This window comes from Chelonoidis abingdonii, chromosome 14 (genome assembly GCF_003597395.2).
Source record: "Chelonoidis abingdonii isolate Lonesome George chromosome 14, CheloAbing_2.0, whole genome shotgun sequence".
Classification (NCBI taxonomy): domain Eukaryota; kingdom Metazoa; phylum Chordata; order Testudines; family Testudinidae; genus Chelonoidis; species Chelonoidis abingdonii.
The window spans coordinates 652,735-670,283 of NC_133782.1; the positions used below are offsets into that span (position 1 = coordinate 652,735).

The 17,549-nt window shown below is 61.0% G+C and overlaps 1 protein-coding gene across 1 annotated transcript; it reads right to left on the reverse strand.

Moving 5' to 3' along the window:
* Positions 1 to 6,249: 6,249 nt before the first annotated feature.
* Positions 6,250 to 16,072, reverse strand: CD40 (CD40 molecule). Its single transcript, XM_032795559.2, has 9 exons — positions 15,923 to 16,072; positions 13,208 to 13,289; positions 12,848 to 12,973; positions 12,492 to 12,638; positions 11,714 to 11,807; positions 9,133 to 9,194; positions 8,500 to 8,595; positions 7,412 to 7,437; positions 6,250 to 6,858 (listed from the first exon to the last, which is right to left on the reverse strand). The coding sequence occupies exons 1-9, from the start codon at positions 15,968 to 15,970 to the stop codon at positions 6,673 to 6,675; spliced, it is 867 nt and encodes a 288-aa protein (XP_032651450.1). The 5' UTR covers positions 15,971 to 16,072; the 3' UTR covers positions 6,250 to 6,672.
* Positions 16,073 to 17,549: the final 1,477 nt, after the last annotated feature.

Below are 17,549 nucleotides of genomic sequence, written 5' to 3' on the forward strand. Positions count from 1 at the left end.
AGCCAGCATGACTGTGCTGCATGACTCCCGGCAGGGTAGCTGAATGAACATGATGTACTGGGGACAAACTTCTCTCAACAGACCTGGAAGGGCCTCGCCCTGCGGCCTAGGGCAGCAGGGGTCTCTCTGCCCCCCACAGCATCCCTGGCCGGAAAACCCTGTCTGGGTGTCTGCAGGAGGCAGTTCCTGCAATCTCCCAGCTTGAGTCCGTGCATCCTCCCTGCCCCTTCTCTAAGGGGAGGTGTTAAGTCAGTGAACTAGGCCAGAGAGGCCCCACCCCCGGCTGTTTGCAGAGACTGGTTCAAACACAGAGATACACAGATGAGTTTAAATAGACTCAGTGTCTTCCTTGGGATTGGGCAAACAGCCAGGAGCTTTGGTCCTCCAGGGTCCAGCCCTTAATCCTTGCTCGGAGCCATGGCGCTGCCGGGATTTCTGGTGCCTCTTCAGTGGGCATGGGACTCCGGTGGCTGACTGTTAGGGTTTCTCTGCTTTTTCCCTAAGACACAGAGCTGGGTGGGCCCTTGTCACTGCTGGGGCACTCTGGGGTAGCCAGACAGCGGAGCGCAGGGAGACTGGCGTGCTAGGGAGAGCGCAGTGTAGGGCAGGGCGCTGGGCGGGAGGGAGTGGGACACGGGTCCCTGCCCAGTGACAAGTGATGGCTGGAGACCGGAGACCTCCCTGGGCAGGGAGGCCCTGGATCCATGGACCACTGGGCGGGAGGTGATACAGGATGACAACCCTCCCCCCAGGCAGCCAGCGCTGGGCGTTGTTCACTGGTGCATCTCTCCTGGTGCGGGCGTGGGTATGTGGAGGCTTTCGCTGGCTCTGGCTCTCCTGGCCATGTGTTCCTCACACGTGGGCTGGCTGCTGAGTGATCTCCATGGGCCAGCAGGTCTGTGCTCGCTGTGGAGTGTGGCTGCCATAGAGGCCCAGGTCTTCTGGGAGGGGAGGGGGTGGCATGTGTCAGGGAGTCCTGAGCGATGCTCTGAAACTGCTCCCCACAAAGCCAGTCAGGATTTTGGGGAGCCTCCTCTCCCTTGGAGCAGATTGTTTTCTGGGCAAGAAGTTCACACGGCTTCAGCTCCTGGGTCTCTCCTTGGAGCATTCAGCATCCTCTGCCCCTCCGTGCACTTCCCACAGCACGTCTGCCCTGGTGGGGTCCTGGGGAAGCCACAGGGTCCTGCACATGCCCCCACTTTGCTTCGCAGTCAGACGTGACTCTCAGCCAGCCAGTAAAACAGAGGTTTATTAGATGGCAGGAACACAGTCTACAACAGAGCTTGTAGGTACAGAGAACGGGACCCCACAGCTGGGTCCATTCTGGGGCCCAGCGAGGCAGACAACCCCGTCTGCCCTCGCTTCCCGTCCCCAGCCAGCCCCAAACTGAAACCCCCTCCAGCCCCTCCTCCTCTGGGCTTTGTCTCTTTCCCAGGCCAGGAGGTCACCTGATCTTTGTTCATCTTTAGCTACTTCCTTGCAGGGGGAAGAGCCCTGGCCATTTGTTGCCAGGAGACAGTGTCGGCCATTTATGCTCACTGGAGACTTAGGAAAAGCATAGGGGAAACTGAGGCCCCCACACAGATTCAGAGGAAACATTAAGAACAGTCCCACTTTGTCACAGCATGCTCGTCCAGGGGAGGGGGTAAAACCTTGGCTTGGCCCCAGCGGTCAGCAGGGACCTGCATGTGGCGTGTGCTCTCAGCCTGAGTGCTGCACGGTGCCCCTCCGGCCCCATGCCAGTTCATGTGGCTACATCCCTGCAGGCTGCACTGAGCTGCTCCAATCGGGGGCCAGCGACTGCACCTTCCAACATGTCACTTTGGGGAGAAGCCACGGTGGCTTCCTGCGGTGTGCCGGCACTGCAGCAAGGCCTGGGGGTGCCTCCCACTCCCCCTTTCTGGGGCTGCTGCTCAGCTGGGCCATTACAGTTCTCAGCCCTTTTCACTGACCAGTCAGGGTCTGCCTCACCCTCCATTGCCCACCCTCGCTCTGGGCTCCCAGCAGCGCTGCCCGGAGCAGGAGCTGAGTGACAGGGCCTGGGAGCCTTTAACTACACAGGAAGGAGGAATCATTTTTCATTGCTTCCTAATAACAGCAGGACAGAAGTAAGTGACTGGTACAGTTCGTTCGCTCAGTAAAGATTTATACAATCACTTTATCCGGTAATTGGTATTCTGGGGAGAGCGGGAGCTGCAGCTCCGCAATCCCCTCTATTTGTTTTCTCTTTCTTTCCCCATTTCAGAATGAATAATTCTGTCCCTCACAATCCCATTTAAACTGAATGGCTGCAGAGTGAATAATTAGTTACATTCAATTAGGTCTCCTGCATGCTCCCTTCTCACTTCAGGGGACAGACATGCTAATGAGATGGCACATGTCTGACACGCGGGAGCAGGTTTAAACACACTGTGCCTGAGGAGAGATGGGGCAAGGTGGGCACAAGCTGCTCAGACAGCAGTGGGGGGGCAGGGCCCTGCCGACCAGCTCAGTGGAGTAAACAGGGACGCTGCATTTTCTTATTCCTGGAGTTGGTCCCCTTCTCCCTGCCTGGCTCCTTCAGCTACACTAGGAGGCTGCTACCCTCCTTCCCTCAGCAGCAGGAGAGGGGCCTGACCACAGACACAGCTTCCCCCCGTCGCTGATGCTGTCTCTTGGGTGATCTCCTGCATGGCTGGCACAGGCAACAGCCCTGGTCCTTCCCAGCCCCTGGCCTGTTGGCCTGGGCAGGGACACTAGGGGCCAAGTATCCCCTGATCTATGGGTGGCAGAGCCTCTGGGGTTACTAGGGGCCTGGACTCTGGCTTCTCGCTGCAAATGAGGGGGCAGGAGCTTACTGTTTCTTGACACAGAAGCTCAGGCTCTCTGTGATCACCTGACTCCAGAAGCTGGAGCTCTCAGAAAAACGCCAACCCTTGCAAGACCTGCCAGCTGCGTCAGTCCAACCTGAGAGTTCCTCGGGGCAGACCCGGTGCCACCGTTAACAGATAGTCTCCTAGGTAGTGAGAACATGGGGGCTGACCTTTCACCCCAGGGCCACCAGTCTGACCCCAGCCCAGTCCCAACAGCTGCTCCGTGCTGTACCGATCTGCTGCGAGCCAGCCTGGCACCTGGGGTGAAATTCACTGGGATGGACGGAATAGCGAGGACATGAACCACATGTGGAAAGCAGGGCCTGTCACACCAGCTACACTGTCGTGCAGCCCCAGTGTGCCAGTGCCCTCCACCCCGCCAAGCCAGCCCCCCAGCCGCAGCACCCCCAGGGTCTCTACTGCAGTCTGCTAGTGCCCCAGCCGGGATGGAAGGAGAATAATGCCAGAGGGCCGGATTGGCTGCCCTCTTCTAGCCATGCCCTCCTTGAGGCCACATGACCCGTCACACCCACAGGCTTGTGCCAGCAGGGTCTGGGTGACGGTCCCCAGGAGCGCAGACGCCCAGCTGGCTGAAGTGGATAAGGAGGGGCCAGGTGTCAATCCCGGGGGCAAGCAGGGAATGGGTACTGCTACTAATTAATTCGCCATCCCAGCCTGGGGCAAGCTCCCAGATGGAGAATGTCCTTCCCCTTCACAGGCCAAGACACTGACCTCAGAGGGGCAGAGACTCGCCCAAGGTCACGAGCCTGGTAGCAGGGTGGGACCAGCACCCAGGCGCCCTGACTGCTGGTCAGCGTGTGAACTTCCAGGGCGAGGGGTGTGGCTGGCTGTGTTAGAAGGGGGGCTCCACATGGCGCAGGGGATAGAGACAGAGGGGCGAAGGGCTGTTCTTGGGGCAGTGTTGAATTTGTCATTTTCTTCCCTGAGTCCAAGCCATGTTTGTGCCTGCTGCCCAAACCCCTGGCTGGATCCTGCCTGCTGCCCTGGTGAGACATCAGCTGTGCTGCTGGGACCTGCCTGCTGCCTTGCACCAGGTGAGAACCTAGACGGGCAGCGTGCCCCCAATGGCAGTCCTGTGTCCCACCCCCCGGGCACTAGGCTGCTGGCCTGGAGGAGTCATGTGGAGAGCAGTATATGGGTTACCCCTTCAAACTAGGAAAGCTGCCAACAGGCTTTTATCTCCCTTATTACACCTCACATTAGGTTTTAAGAGGGGTATTAAATAACGTGCCGCTGCCTTTACCGTCCAAGTTGCTCCATGTTCCAGCTGCTTCTGGCGCTGAGATTTATGGCCTCTCTTGTCTTGTGCACGCTCGGGCACAGCCAGGTTATGTGCTCTAGCCTCTTCCCCGCTAACTTGGGCCTCCAGCCAGGGAGGCGAGGAGCCGGGACTCCATTAGACACCTTCTGGCACAGGGCCTTGGCTAAGCACCAGGCACCTTGGGCTCTGCCTGCAGTGCCCTCAGTTGGGCCATGCTCTCCCCGCAGGCAGGCAGCTGTAAGCAGGTCACCCTCAGCAGGGCTCTGGCCCGGCTGCACAGGCAGCTGCTTGCAGCCTGCGTTTGGCAGGAGCCACAGGTCTCTTCTGGCAAGGGCCAGCTGGGGCAATTCCCCCGCCCCCTCCCCCAAGGCCACCAGCAGGGCCTTGGCACCCCATCTCCCCAGCGGGGCTGGCCTGCATCACCTCCAGACTCGGCTTTTCTAAACACATCCTGCAAATGATGGGGAGCACACCACCTCCCCGATCCAGCCCCACACCCTGGGCCCTGCCCCGCCATGCAGGGACAGTCTGGGGTCAGCTCCCCAGCCGCTGGAGCTGGGGAGGCAGCCAGTAACACCCAATATGGCTCTGGGGAATGGGGGCTGGGGGAGTGTGGGGCACTGCTGGAGGGTTTCCTTCCTGTAGTGGGTTCCCAGAATCCCTCTAGTCTCCAGGGCTGGGCTGGGACACAAGCTCCTGCCAGCCCGGTACCCAGGCTGCTCAGGCCCCTCTCACCTACAGTGCCTCCTCCCTACATAGTCTGCTGCCCTGTGCCTCCTGGCGTTGGGCAGCTGTCATTCCTGGGGCAGCCGCTGCTCCTGGCAGAGCCACACTGGACCCTGCAAGTCCTGTCTCCTGCTGAGCAACTCCAGGAGTGGCCTCAGAATGGTCAGGGGCCCCAGGGGCATGGAGCAGGGGCTTAACACCATGAGGGTCAATCTGTTCAGCTGGGGAGGGGTGCAGGCCCCCAATCTATCCTGCCTAGATCCAGAGAACAGCAGGGCATGCTCATATCCTGGCATGGGGAGCTCTGCTCCTGGCTCCAGCTCCGCGAGCTGGGCAGCAGGTCTGCTAATGGGCTGAGCAGACTCCCAAGGAGAGACTGAAGGAGACCCTTACACCGGCAGTGGGCCACCGCGCTCACCCACTGTGAAGATAATTATCGTTTAAATACCAGCTTTTTGTCAACGGTGTGGTGGAGAATAATTGAGCATAATTGTTTCCATTGTAACGGCAACAGCAGAGCGAGGGGGAGAGGAGCAATACCCACAGAAATGTCAACCTGTCGGTCGTAAATATACTGGCTCCTCTGAAGGTTGGCTCCATGGGGGGTGGGGAAGGGGGGGCTCGGCCCAGCTGGGGGGCGGCAGTGCAGAGAGCCAAGCACCTGGCGTGCATGCATGCCAATATCAGCACACGTCTGCATGGCGGTACATTGTGCACATGCATAGGGGTGAGTGAGCATGTGTATACCAACAGGTGTATGTGCACGGGGTGTGTGTGTGTGTGTGTGTGCACACAGGTGGGAGGATGCACATGTGGAGCCATAAGACTGTGGATTTAACTTAAGTGAGTGCTGCTGGAACAGAGGCAGGTGTCAAGCATGGGGGTGCACTGACAGGGGTGGGGTGAGCCACCTATTCAGCCTCTCTGCATGCTGAGCCCCCTCTCCGCCATCCCTGCCAACCTCCTGTCTCACCCGCCCTCGGTGCATGCCAGGCCCTGCCCCTCATGCAGCTCAGTTAAAGCCCTTCATATGCAGCAAGGCAGGAAGGCCGTAAGCACAGAATGGGAGCGCAAAGGCTGTAGTCACATGTGGATAGAAGAATCAACAGCTGTGAGCAGTGCTGCGTGCTGGGCCAGCTCTGTGCACCAGGTGCTGCCCCGCCACTGCCTGCAGCGGCACCCCCTACACCAGTGGTTCTCAACCAGGGGACACGTACCCATGGGGTATGCAGAGCTCTTCCGGGGGTATGTCACCTCAGCGAGAGATTTGCCTAGGTTTACAACAGGCTCCATACACAGCACTAGCGAAGTCAGAACAAACTAAAATTTCATAGCGACAATGACCTGTTGTGCAGCTCAATCTGTATACGCTGAAATGTAAGTACAAGATTCGTATTCCAATCGCTTTATTTTAGAACGACATGGTGCCAATGAGAAACTCAGCCATTGTTCAGCACCAGTGGCTGGGATGCTTTGGGGTTTCTATGTCTGATTTTGCAAGCAAGTCATTTTTATGTGACGTGGAACTCGGGGATACGCAAGACAAATCAGCCCCCTGAAGGGTACAGGAGTCGGGAAAGGGTGAGACCCACTGCTCCACCCCACTCTCTGTACACCCCTGAATGCTCTGCTCCTGACTGTGCTGGGCCTCGTCTCACTGCCCCCCGCCAGCGCCCCTGCCTGGGGCCGAGCCAGGGCGGGGAGGAGGGCGCCGGGTTGCCCCGTGGCACAGCCCCCTGCTGTGTGCCGGGCGGAGGAGGTCAGCCCTGGCTGTGTGTACTGGACGAGGCAGATGCTCCCCACGACAGGACCTCACAGCCTCTCCTGCTCCGAGATGCGGCTCTCCTTGCCGTCCTCCTGCGCCACAGGCTGGCGCCCCAGCAGGGTCTCCTGGACAGGAAAGTCTTGGCGCTCGTCATGCTCCTCGCACCCCACCGCGGCTGGCTGCTGGGGCGGCGCCAGCACCGCAATCTCCACGGGATCCAGCCACTCCGGGCCCTGCCAGGCGGGGGAAGGTGAGGCGGGGGGGGCGGGGGTCCTGCTGCAGCCCCTCGAGCTGGCACAGTGTGGGGCCGGGGGAGACCTACGCCTCTCCTTGGGCTCCTGCTGCCCCCTGCTGGGCTGCTGCGGGATAACCAGGGCCTGCCCTCTACCGGCACAACCCCCCATCTCCAGGGGAGATGCTGGGACGCTGCCCCAGCCCCTGCCCTCACCCCACCACACGGCGGTGTCCCCTCAGGGCAGGGCTTGGGGAAACACCCCTTTTGCCCCCATGGGGACAGGGCCCAGGCTGGCTCCCACCCCAGGGCATCTCCTCTCCACTTGCTCTGCCTCGCCTCCGGCCTGTCCCTGCCCCCCCCCACCCCAGCGGGCAGCAGAGGTGACCCCAGGGCCTGGTGCCGCCTGCCCAGGGAGCAGGCAGCCAGGTGCAGCCTGTGCCTGTGGGCCAGGAGGGAGAACCCCCTGCTTGGGGCCAGGTCCCTGACTCTGCTCGGGCGCACGGCAGCTGCTTTCCTGCCCCGGGGAGTGTGGGCGGCGCAGGGCGACATACCTGCTTCTCTGGGTGCTTCTGGAGACCTACACAGGGAATGGGGACAGAGGGGAAGAGTGAGACTCCGGCCAGGCCCAGTATAGATGCCCCATGGCGGAGCGGGGGGTGGGGGCAGGGAGTGCCCTGGCCAGGCCCAGCCCAGACATCCCATGGGATGGGGAGAGAAGATAAGGGCCCCAACCAGGCTCAGCCCAGACACCCCATGGGGGTTAGGGGGGGGCAGGAAGTGCCCTGGCCAGGCCCAGCCCAGACACCCCATGGGGGTTGGGGGGGGGGGGGGGAGTGCCGCGGCCAGGCCCAGCCCAGACACCCCATGGCGGGGCAGGGGAGGGGAGTAGCCAGGCCCAGCCCAGACACCCCATGGGGGTTGGGGGGGAGGAGAGCCCTGGCCAGGCCCAGCCCAGATCCCCCATGGGGGTTAGGGGGGGCAGGAAGTGCCCTGGCCAGGCCCAGCCCAGACACCCCATGGGGGTTGGGGGGGGGGGGGGGAGTGCCGCGGCCAGGCCCAGCCCAGACACCCCATGGCGGGGCAGGGGAGGGGAGTAGCCAGGCCCAGCCCAGACACCCCATGGGGGTTGGGGGGGAGGAGAGCCCTGGCCAGGCCCAGCCCAGATCCCCCATAGCGGGGGGTGGGGGCAGTGCCCCAGCCAGGCTCAGCATGGCATCAACATGTGCTCACGTTGATCTGGGCTCTGCCATTGTGCCTCCTGCTGACCAAGGTGCTCCAGGCCAGAGCCATGGCTGGAGCCTTGACTCAGCCTCCCAGAGCTCCTAGCCTATGCTGGCGGGTGGGTAAAGCAGCAGGGTGCCCTGCTGGGGGGAGCTGGGCCAGGCTGGCACTGCCATGGCAGTCTGGCTTCAGCACACGTGGGCCCCAGGGCTGTGAGGTTTTTCCCCAGAACAAGCTGAACTGTGATGCCTCAAGCCTGGACAACTGCAGGCTGCCGGTTGGCAGAATGGTGGGCTCGGCTGTGAGCGGTGGAGGACGAACACCCTGCTGTGTCCAGGCCCTGGCCCAGCCCAGGAGTGGAGGCAGACACCCACCCAACCCTCCCTTCCTTCCTCCAGCCAGTGCCCCCCGTGCTCACCTTTCTGATACAGGCAGAAGAAAATGAGCCCCACGAGAGAGGCTGCAATAATGGCCATAACGGAGATCAGCACTGGGGAGCGGCTGCGGCCGGGCTCTGGCAAGAGAAAAGAGAGATGGCTGCCCAGCGTAATACCCTCTGCCCCACACTGAGCCCCTCTCAACCACACCTCACCTACAGCGCCCACTGCTGGGGAGACCCCCCACAACCACCACCAGGAGCGGCAAGGTCCCCATATCTTCAGCCAAAGGGAGCCTGAAGCTCCTTGCAAACTGTATTGTGTCTGCAGGGATCAATCCATCCACTACTGAAATGCAGCCAACTCTGGGGAGGACCTGGCAGCTTTGTACAGCTGCACAGCACTGAGACGGGGACTGGAAGGAGGCAGAATGGACTCGCCCACCTGCAGAATGTTAGCTGTCACACGTGGCCAGACCCTCGGTTCTGTGCCACCCACAGGCAGCAGATGAAGCAGCGCCGCACGCCTTACCCAGGGTGAGTACTGGGGCAGACTGGCACAAGGTTTCCCTTGCTAGAATGCTGGCTGGTCTCGGGCACCCTGGAGTTTCCCATCCAAGAAATCACCCACCTGGGATCTGCACAGCTTGTGCATGCTGAAAGCTTGGCACTTACCACAAGCCACGTCCAAGCGCTTTGTCCCAGGCACCTTCAGCACCAGCCCCAGTGTCTCGCAGCTGCAGAGAGGGACAGAGCTGGGTTCATACCCGAAGCCAGTAGGGCAGCAAGCACCCTGCATGCAGGCACCGGGGAATCATGTCACACAGGGAGGAGAGCTGCTGCTGTGAAAAAGGCCCAGAGCTGTGCGCTGGCAGTGCGCTGCAGTGCATGGGGTCAGGGCTGGCTCCAGGGGTTTTGTGGCTTCAAGCAGCGCGCGCGCAACAACAACAAAAAAAAGTCGCGATCGTGATCTGTGGCAATTCAGTGGGAGGTCCTTCGCTCCGACTGGGAGTGAGGGGCCCTCTGCCAAATTGCCGTCGAATACCTGGACCTCCTGCCCCTCTCTGGAGTGGCCACCCCAAGCACCTGCTTGATAAGCTGGAGCCTGGAGCCGGCCCTGCGTGGGGTAAACAGCACGGACCAGACCCCAGGGAACTCGATAGGCAGGACCCCAAGCCCCTTCCCACGGTGTAAATAGAGAGCGAGTCCCTGGCTGCAACTGCACTCACACCCAGTAGCCAGGCCAGAGCTGAGGAGGCGGATGTGAGGAGCTACCTGCAGGGAGAGAGGGGCCCGGCTGGCAGCCTGTGCCCCCAACCACGGGATTGGCTCTGCCCTCCACCTGAGTAGCAGGGAAGGGAGTGTGATGCCCTCCCTCAGGCATCTCCCCGCAGCCAGCTGTGGGTGTTTGCCACTGGCCTGCTGCTGAGACGGGGAATACCTGTAGGCTGCAGTGGCTGCCCCTATGCCTGGCCCCAGGCGCTCTCCTTTGGGCCCTGGGCCACAGGGACATGGAGCATGACTGGGAGCCCCACAGAGCACCTCAGCAAGGTGCTACTGGTACAGCCCGCGGGATCCTGGGCTGCTCCAACGGGGCTCACAGTAACCCCACCTCTCCAGCAGTGCGTCTGGCTCTGGGGGGCTCACTTCAACGAGGAGATTGAGCAATTGGGAAGGGTTCAGCAAAGAGCTCGGAGACTGACTCGGTGCTGGGAAACCTGCCTCCAGGAGAGCCTGCCACAGCTCTCATGCCCTACGTGGAGTGATGTCTGCTAGCAGACCAAGGCTAAATGAGATCCAGCTGGGGCGGAGCTGCAACCTGACAAACACAGCCAGCAAACAAGGTGCAAATTTCAAGCAGAAAGTGTCAATACTGTGGGAGCAGCTTCCTGAAAGATGGGGGTACACGCAGCCCGTGGACTCTTCAATGCAAGACCAGCTGTCAAGTTCCCAAAGGTCCCCAACAGTGGTTATGGGGGGCGCCATGCAGGGGTCAGCACTGCTTCTCCCCAGTGGTTATGGTGGGTGCCATGCAGGGGTCAGCTCTGCTTTCTCTGCCCCACAGTGGTTATGGGGGTGCCATGCAGGGGGTCAGCTCTGTTCCCCCCCCAGTGGTTAAGGTGGGCGCTATACAGGGGTCAGCTCTGTTCCCCCCCCAGTGGTTATGGGGGTGCCATGCAGGGGACAGCTCTGCTCCTCCCCAGTGGTTATGGGGGCGCTATGCAGGGGTCAGCTCTGCTCCTCCCCAGTGGTTATGGGGGGCACCATGCAGGGGGTCAGCTCTGCTTCCCCCCTGACAGTGGTTATGGGGGCGCCATGCAGGGGGTCAGCTCTGCTCCTCCCCAGTGGTTATGGGGGCGCTATGCAGGGGTCAGCTCTGCTCCTCCCCAGTGGTTATGGGGGGCACCATGCAGGGGGTCAGCTCTGCTTCCCCCCTGACAGTGGTTATGGGGGCGCCATGCAGGGGGTCAGCTCTGCTCCTCCCCAGTGGTTATGGGGGCGCTATGCAGGGGTCAGCTCTGCTCCTCCCCAGTGGTTATGGGGGGCACCATGCAGGGGGTCAGCTCTGCTCCTCCCCAGTCGTTATGGGGGTGCTATGCAGGGGGTCAGCTCTGTTCCCCCCCCCTCGTGGTTATGGGGGTGCTATGCAGGGGTCAGCTCTGCTCCTCCCCAGTGTTTATGGGGGGCACCATGCAGGGGTCTGCTCTACTCCTCCCTAGTGGTTATGGGGGTGCCATGCAGAGGTCAGCTCTGCTTTCCCCTCACACAGTGGTTATGGGGTGCTTTGCAGGAGTCAGGGTCAGGGTTAAGGTTCTTCTGGCCCTTGCATCTCTGCTGTGCAGCCGGGGTGGCGCCGGGCTGGCAGCGGAGCTCTCTGGGGTGCATGGCCAAGGGACAGGCCCTGCAGCCTGGCTCCACTCACCTGTGTGCTGCACACTGCCCAGCTCCAGTGGTGGCGAGAGTGGCAAAGGGGAGGAAGGCAGCTGCTGGGCGTGGCAGCTGAGATGACAGGATGGCTGGGGTGCTCTGCTTGCCCCTGCGCCCGCTCCCCCACCCTGCCCTCACAGCCTGTGCCACCCCACCAAGGCCCTACCAGGGCTCATGTCACCTGCTGGTGCACCCATGTGGTGCACCCTCCCCATGCCCTCTGCAGCAGGAGATGAGCTGGCGTGAGAAGCGTGAGCTGTGTGGCAGAGAGAAGGCTGGTGTGGGCGCAGCCTCAGCTGCCTTTGAATCAGGAGTGTTGGATCTGTACCTTGTCCAGGGGCGGCACGGCTCAGAGGCAGAGGAGATGTTGGAGAAGCTGCCATGTTTACACGGCTCGCAGGTTGTGTCCGAAAGGTTGTTGGCTGGAATGGAGCAGAGTGGGCAATGGGCAGGTCAGTGTCATGCCAGGGGCAGGCAAGGTGGTTTGCAGGTGCCAGGCTGGAGCAGCTGAGTGATTGCAGCCTGTGCGTGTCTCCCCAGGAAGCACTGAGTGTCCCTCACGAGGGCAAGGCCCTGGCACCCTGTCACGGAGTGTGGGGGAGTCCGGCCCTCCACCCCTCTTCCTGGGACTCACAGTGACTCTCAGCCAGCCAGTAAAACAGAAGGTTTATTGGACAACAGGAACGCAGGTTACAGCAGAGCTTGCAGGCACAGTCAGGACCCCTCAATCGAGTCCTTCTGGGCTTTCAGGGTGCTTGGATTCCAGCTTAGGATACCCTGAATTCCGCCCACACAGCCCCAAACCCAAACTGAAAACTACTTCCCTCCTGCCAGCCCCTTCCTTTGTCTCCCTTCCCGGTCCAAGGTGTTGACCTTTCCCCTCCCTTACCTAGCTCAGGTTACAGGCTCCGGTATGGTCCATCCCCTAAAGTCCCCACACAGACAGCCCCTACTCCATCACACACCCCTTGCAGGGGAAGCCTTGGTGGGACTCTGATCGGGGGGAAGGGGGTGCGCTGTGATCCCTGGGCTGCACAGTGGTGAATCAGCTCCATTCCTGGCCCCCAGGAAGGGAGCTCTCTGGCTGGCTCGGAGCATCACCTCACCTTTCCGAGCAACTCCTTCGCCTGGCCTGCAGGCCGTGATATTCAAGCAGGTCTGGCAGTCGGGGCTGGAGCAGTACATGCCCTGCAGGCACTGGCACTCGGCATTGTGCTTGGCATCCCCGCGGCTCCTCGTCTCAAGTCCAGCGTCTGGGCAAAGGGGATGAGACAAACGTAGACAAGGGATCAGCACTCCAGGGAGTCGGTGCCAGCAGCACCACCTGCAAGGCAAGTGATGAGCCTAGGATGGCATGTGAGCAGGGGGTGGCACCAGGCTGCAAGGACCCCGGCAGCCCCTGAGCATTAGCCAGGAGGCCTGGTTTCACCTGCCAAGAATGAATGCCCCCAAAGGCACCTACTGTGATCGCAGGATTTGTGGGGGGTGCAGTGTTTCTCCTTGGTCCAGCTGGACTGGAAGTGTCTCTCCTCGCACGGCTTGCACACAGTGTTGTGCGAGGCAGTGCAGTCAGACAGAAGCTTGAGTCCTGCAACACAGAGCACAGCAGGGTTTGCTGCGAGCCGGGCAGGAGTCTGTCAGAGAAGAACAAGCAATAGACCCTGCAAGAGGTACCCAGCACTGCCAGACCCAGCCTCTCCCTGCAGGAGGTGCTGTAGAGAAGAGGTAAGAGTGAAAACCCCGGCTCCGCCAGGGGAGCGAGGTCGACAGTCGGGTCCCAGCCCCAGCCAAGGCTGCCCGGAGACGGGACAGTGCTCCATACCTGGCTCACAGCGGTTGCAGCACCTGCCATTATGTTGATATTGCTTTGGGGTGCAGTTCAAGTCGCTGCCAGACGCCCAATGCTGGAATAGAAGAGAGCAGTGAGCTCAGCCAGATGGGTCCGTGCTCCATTACTCGCCCCATCCCCTGTTCTTCCTCGCCCGCCTCGCTCCTGCATGCAGCTTGCTTAGCCTCTGCATCCCAGGCACTGCGCAGACGCTGCTCCCTGCACTCTCACCAACACCCACTTTAACCACAGACTGTTGCACAGCTGGGTTCAGCCACCTCCGCAGTGCCAGGCCTCCCTTGAAGTGGGATGCCACCAGTTCCGGTGTGGTGTCCAGGGCACAGCTCTCTCTCCTGCTTCACCTCGCATCTGGTGAGCACGGTGCTGCTCGGGTGCTGCCAGGCCTGAGTCAGAGCCCTGGCCAGGCAGCTACAGCCTGTGCCAAGAGGGCAGGCCTGGGCACCACTGACAGGAACGCTTCTCCTGCCTGCCCCTGCCCACAGGCTGCCAGCTTCAACCCCTGTGGTGGGGGGCAGGGCACAGGGCAGACCCAACTGCCCCTTCCTCCCAGAGCCACGGGGCCATCCTCCCAGGTAATGGGGGGTTGAAGGGAGGAGCCTGTACGCTCAGATCTGGGGCAGCCCTGGTGCTTCTGGGGACTCCCCAGAGTCTGCCCCAGGGGAGCCTCTTCTCCCACCTGTGACAGTGACACAGAAAGCCCCAGCCCTGCACCGCCGGCAGCTCACAGGGTGTGGCGGGGCTGGTGCCCAGGAGTGGCCAATGGGCGCATGCTGGCAGAGCCCTCGCTGTCCTGGGGAGGTCTCTGAGAAACAGGGGAACTGAGAAGAAAGACTCTGACATCCCATGTCACTAGCAGCCTCTGTGTTGGGAAGGGGAACTGAACGGAGCCCAAACCCCCAGCCTGGGCTGGGCCCCTGGTTTGCCAACTCTCCAGGATTGCCCTGGAGTCTCCAGGAATTACAAATTAATTGTTAATCGAAGATTATGTCCTGTGCTGAAACCTCCAGGAATACATCCAATCAAAATTGGCAACCCTAGCCCCTGTGTCTCCCCCCACATCTCCCAATGCCTAGTTCAGGCCCACACTGCAGGCCTGGCCCAGTCCTTCCCCACATTTGGCAAGAGGAACCCTGGAGCCTCTGCTTGGAACCTGGCAGCCCCAGCCCGTGTTCAGCTGGTTCGGGAGCACCCCTGGCGTCAGTGCCCCACTGCATCAGGCCGGTGTTTGCTTTTGCTCCCTTGCAGGCCTGGAGCTGGTGCTTGTTGCATTCTAAGACACTGTCACAGCTTGTATCCTCCCCCAGCACCTTCTGTGTTACCCAAAGCTGCCTCCTTGGTCTGGCCAACTCTCCTGCCCCCTCAATCCAGCCCTGCCCCTGATGTCCCTATGCCACAGCTATGTGCCCTGACTGGAGCCGGGGTCCCGGAGCAGCACCAGGGCAGTGGCTGGGTGTGGGCTCAGCTCTTGCTCTGTCTCAGGTGGTTACTCCAACCCCCTATTTCAGAAAGAAAGTGAAAGTGAAGCCAGCAGCCTGGCCCCAGCTCCAGCTGGGCCCTTTGGACAGGGAGTAGGGACTCCAGACCCTGCCCTCCCTCCCCAGTCCCCACTACATCTCAGTCAAAACCTGGAGCCCCTGGGGTGCCAGACAGCAGGGTGGAGTCGTGGGGGGCAGGGAAATCAAAGCAGATGAAGGGAAATTCCCAGCCACGAAAATGAGGAACCAGCAAACTGCCAGGCCAGAGCAGGAGCCTTGGCTCTCGCCGATTCTGTGAGCCCAGGTTCCACACAGGCAGCTCCCCGAGCCCAGGACAGGGGAGAGAGCAGGGATGGGGGATACATGCTCCCCTCCCCTGCTCTCCCCCAAGGCCGGCTTTAGGAAGCGCGGGGCCCAATTCGAATACCCAGCGGTGGTCCAGGTCTTCAGCAGCGGGTCCTTCACTCGCTCCAGGTCTTCCGCGGCACTGAAGGACCCACCGCCGAAGTGCCACCGAAGACCCGGACCGCCGCAGGGTGAGTAAAAATTAAAAAATTAGGCACTCTCCTTTAGGGTGCGGGGCCATCTTAGGCAGGGGGCCCGATTTGGGGGACTTGGAGGAATCAGCCTAAAGCCAGCCCTGTCCTCCCCTCAGGGCTCTCTCCCCCACCCCAAGAGCAGAGCCTGTAAACACCCCTGGAGGGGGTCCCCCCGCACACCTGGGTATATCCTGCCAGCCCTGGCAGCTCCAGGGCAGGGATGGAGGACAAATCGCAGGTCCTTTACAAGGAACCTGGGCAGAGCCTGGGACCAGCAATATAGGGCAGGATCCCGCCCTGTGCGCTCCTGGCACCATCGCTCACATCGAGGGAGCTGTGATTCCAGCCAGCCAGAGGGAACCCCACATCTTGCCCGCCACATCCCAGTCTGTCGCTGGAGCTCCCTGGCTCCCTCCAGGCCGAAGAACACCCTCCTCCCATCGGAGCTCGACTGGCACCAGGCTTGGGATTTGCTCTGCCAGTGAGGGCCCAGTGCCAGCGAAGGGACCAAGGGAGGGGAAGTGGTGCCAGCCCCCTCACTGCCTAGGCAGGAGAGTTGGCTCAGAGCCCTGCCAAGCTCCCAGAGCACCCTATGGGAGCTGGGCTCTGCGTACCAGGGCTCCGCAGCTGGGTGCAACATCATTGACTTCCCAGGAAAAGAAACTGAAACTTACCCTGAGCAGGCAGCTCCCAAGCAGACAGAGCAGGCAGCCGGGCAGCATGATGCAGCTGGATCTTTGGCAAGCAAGGCAGAACTGCTATAAACTTCTCAGCCTCAGTACCCGCCCAGAAAAGGGGCTGGGCAGCCACTCCCCGAGCAGCAAAACTCCTCCCCGGCATCCACCCTCGGGGCTTGCCTGTGCCAGGACTTCCCCAGGCAGCCTGTGGCCAGGGCCCCTGGCAGGGCTGCATGTGCAAAGCAGCCAGCCTGGCGCAGCCCCCTCGCCGGAGCCAGTGCAACCTGGCCGAGCCCGTGTCCCCATGTGTCCGGTGGGGATGCTGAGAGCCGTTAACCCGAACTGAAAACCCTGTGTGTGATGGAAACCATGTCAAGTCAGGGAGAGCACCACTCCCTCCCCAGCCCCCGTGTCCCCTGGCAGCTCTTGGCTCTGTGTCAGCCTGGCCACAGCAGTTGCTCAGCCTGTGGCACTGGGGACTCTAGGAACTTTCCAGCACAGTCTGCCTGCAGCTCCCTGCCCCAGGGCAGACAACAGCAGGGTCCATCAGTCCTTGTGCCAGCCTTGTTCTTTAGTCTCAATAGCTCTTCACCCTCACTGGGGTCACCCCCAGTGTGTTTCCAGAGCGCACTCATACCTTGCTTTTTGCTAGACTAACCAAGCCAGGCTCTTCCAGGCTCCTCTCATAAAATTGGTCCTCCAGTCTCCTGGGCATCTAGTCGCTCTTCTCTGGCTCTGACCCTGCTCCAGTGTAAATTCATCTTTCTTGACCATGGGTGCCCTGGGGCACGCCATCACTGATGGGGGGCAGCAGAGGTCAGTGCATCTGAGACACAGGAGCACTGGGGGCCCTTGGTGACCTGCCCCTGAGGAGAGAGGGCGCAGGACATCTGGCCCACCCAGAGAGTGTGCGGGGGGCGAGTGGGGTGAGTGCAGGGCTGCCCCTTCTGCCCATGCTAGTCGTGGGCACCTGCCACAGATTGAAGAGTGAAGCTGCCAGGATGACTATGAATCACCAACGTAATGTGGCCATGAAAAAGGCCAATGCGAGCCTAGGATGTGCCAGGCGAAGCAGCTCCAGGCGCGAGAGAGGAGTATTAATGCCATTCCACTAGGCCTGGTGAGCCCACAGGTGGAATCCTGTGCGCAGGACTGGGCACCCATGGTCAAGAAAGATGAATTTACACTGGAACAGGGGCAGAGCCAGAGAAGAGCGACTAGGTGCCCAGGAGACTGGAGGACCAATTTTATGAGAGGAGCCTGGAAGAGCCTGGCTTGGTTAGTCTAGCAAAAAGCAGGGTATGAGTGCGCTCTGGAAACACACTGGGGGTGACCCCAGCGAGGGTGAAGAGCTATTGAGACTAAAGAACAAGGCTGGCACAAGACTGAACAGCTAGAAACCAGCCAGGAACAAATTCCAGCTGGAAATTAGAAGGTTACTGACCATCAGAAGCTGAGTTTCTGGACCAGCCTCCCAGTAGGAGTTCTGGAGGCAGTTTTACGAGAGAATGGGACCAATATATGGTGTCCCTAGCCTCTGTTTGCCAGAAGCTGGGAATGGGCAATGAGATGGATCACTTGGTGATTCCCTCTTCTGTTCATTCCCTCTGGGGCAGCTGACCCT

Excerpts from the sequence above, each read along its gene's own strand:
- CD40 (XM_032795559.2), bottom strand. The coding sequence starts at position 15,970 with ATGCTGCCCGGCTGCCTGCTCTGTCTGCTTGGGAGCTGCCTGCTCAGG. Across the intron at positions 13,290-15,922 it reads TTGGGAGCTGCCTGCTCAGG|CATTGGGCGTCTGGCAGCGA; the intron begins GTAAGTTTCAGT and ends CTTCTATTCCAG. Across the intron at positions 6,859-7,411 it reads AGAAGCACCCAGAGAAGCAG|GGCCCGGAGTGGCTGGATCC; the intron begins GTATGTCGCCCT and ends CCCGCCTGGCAG.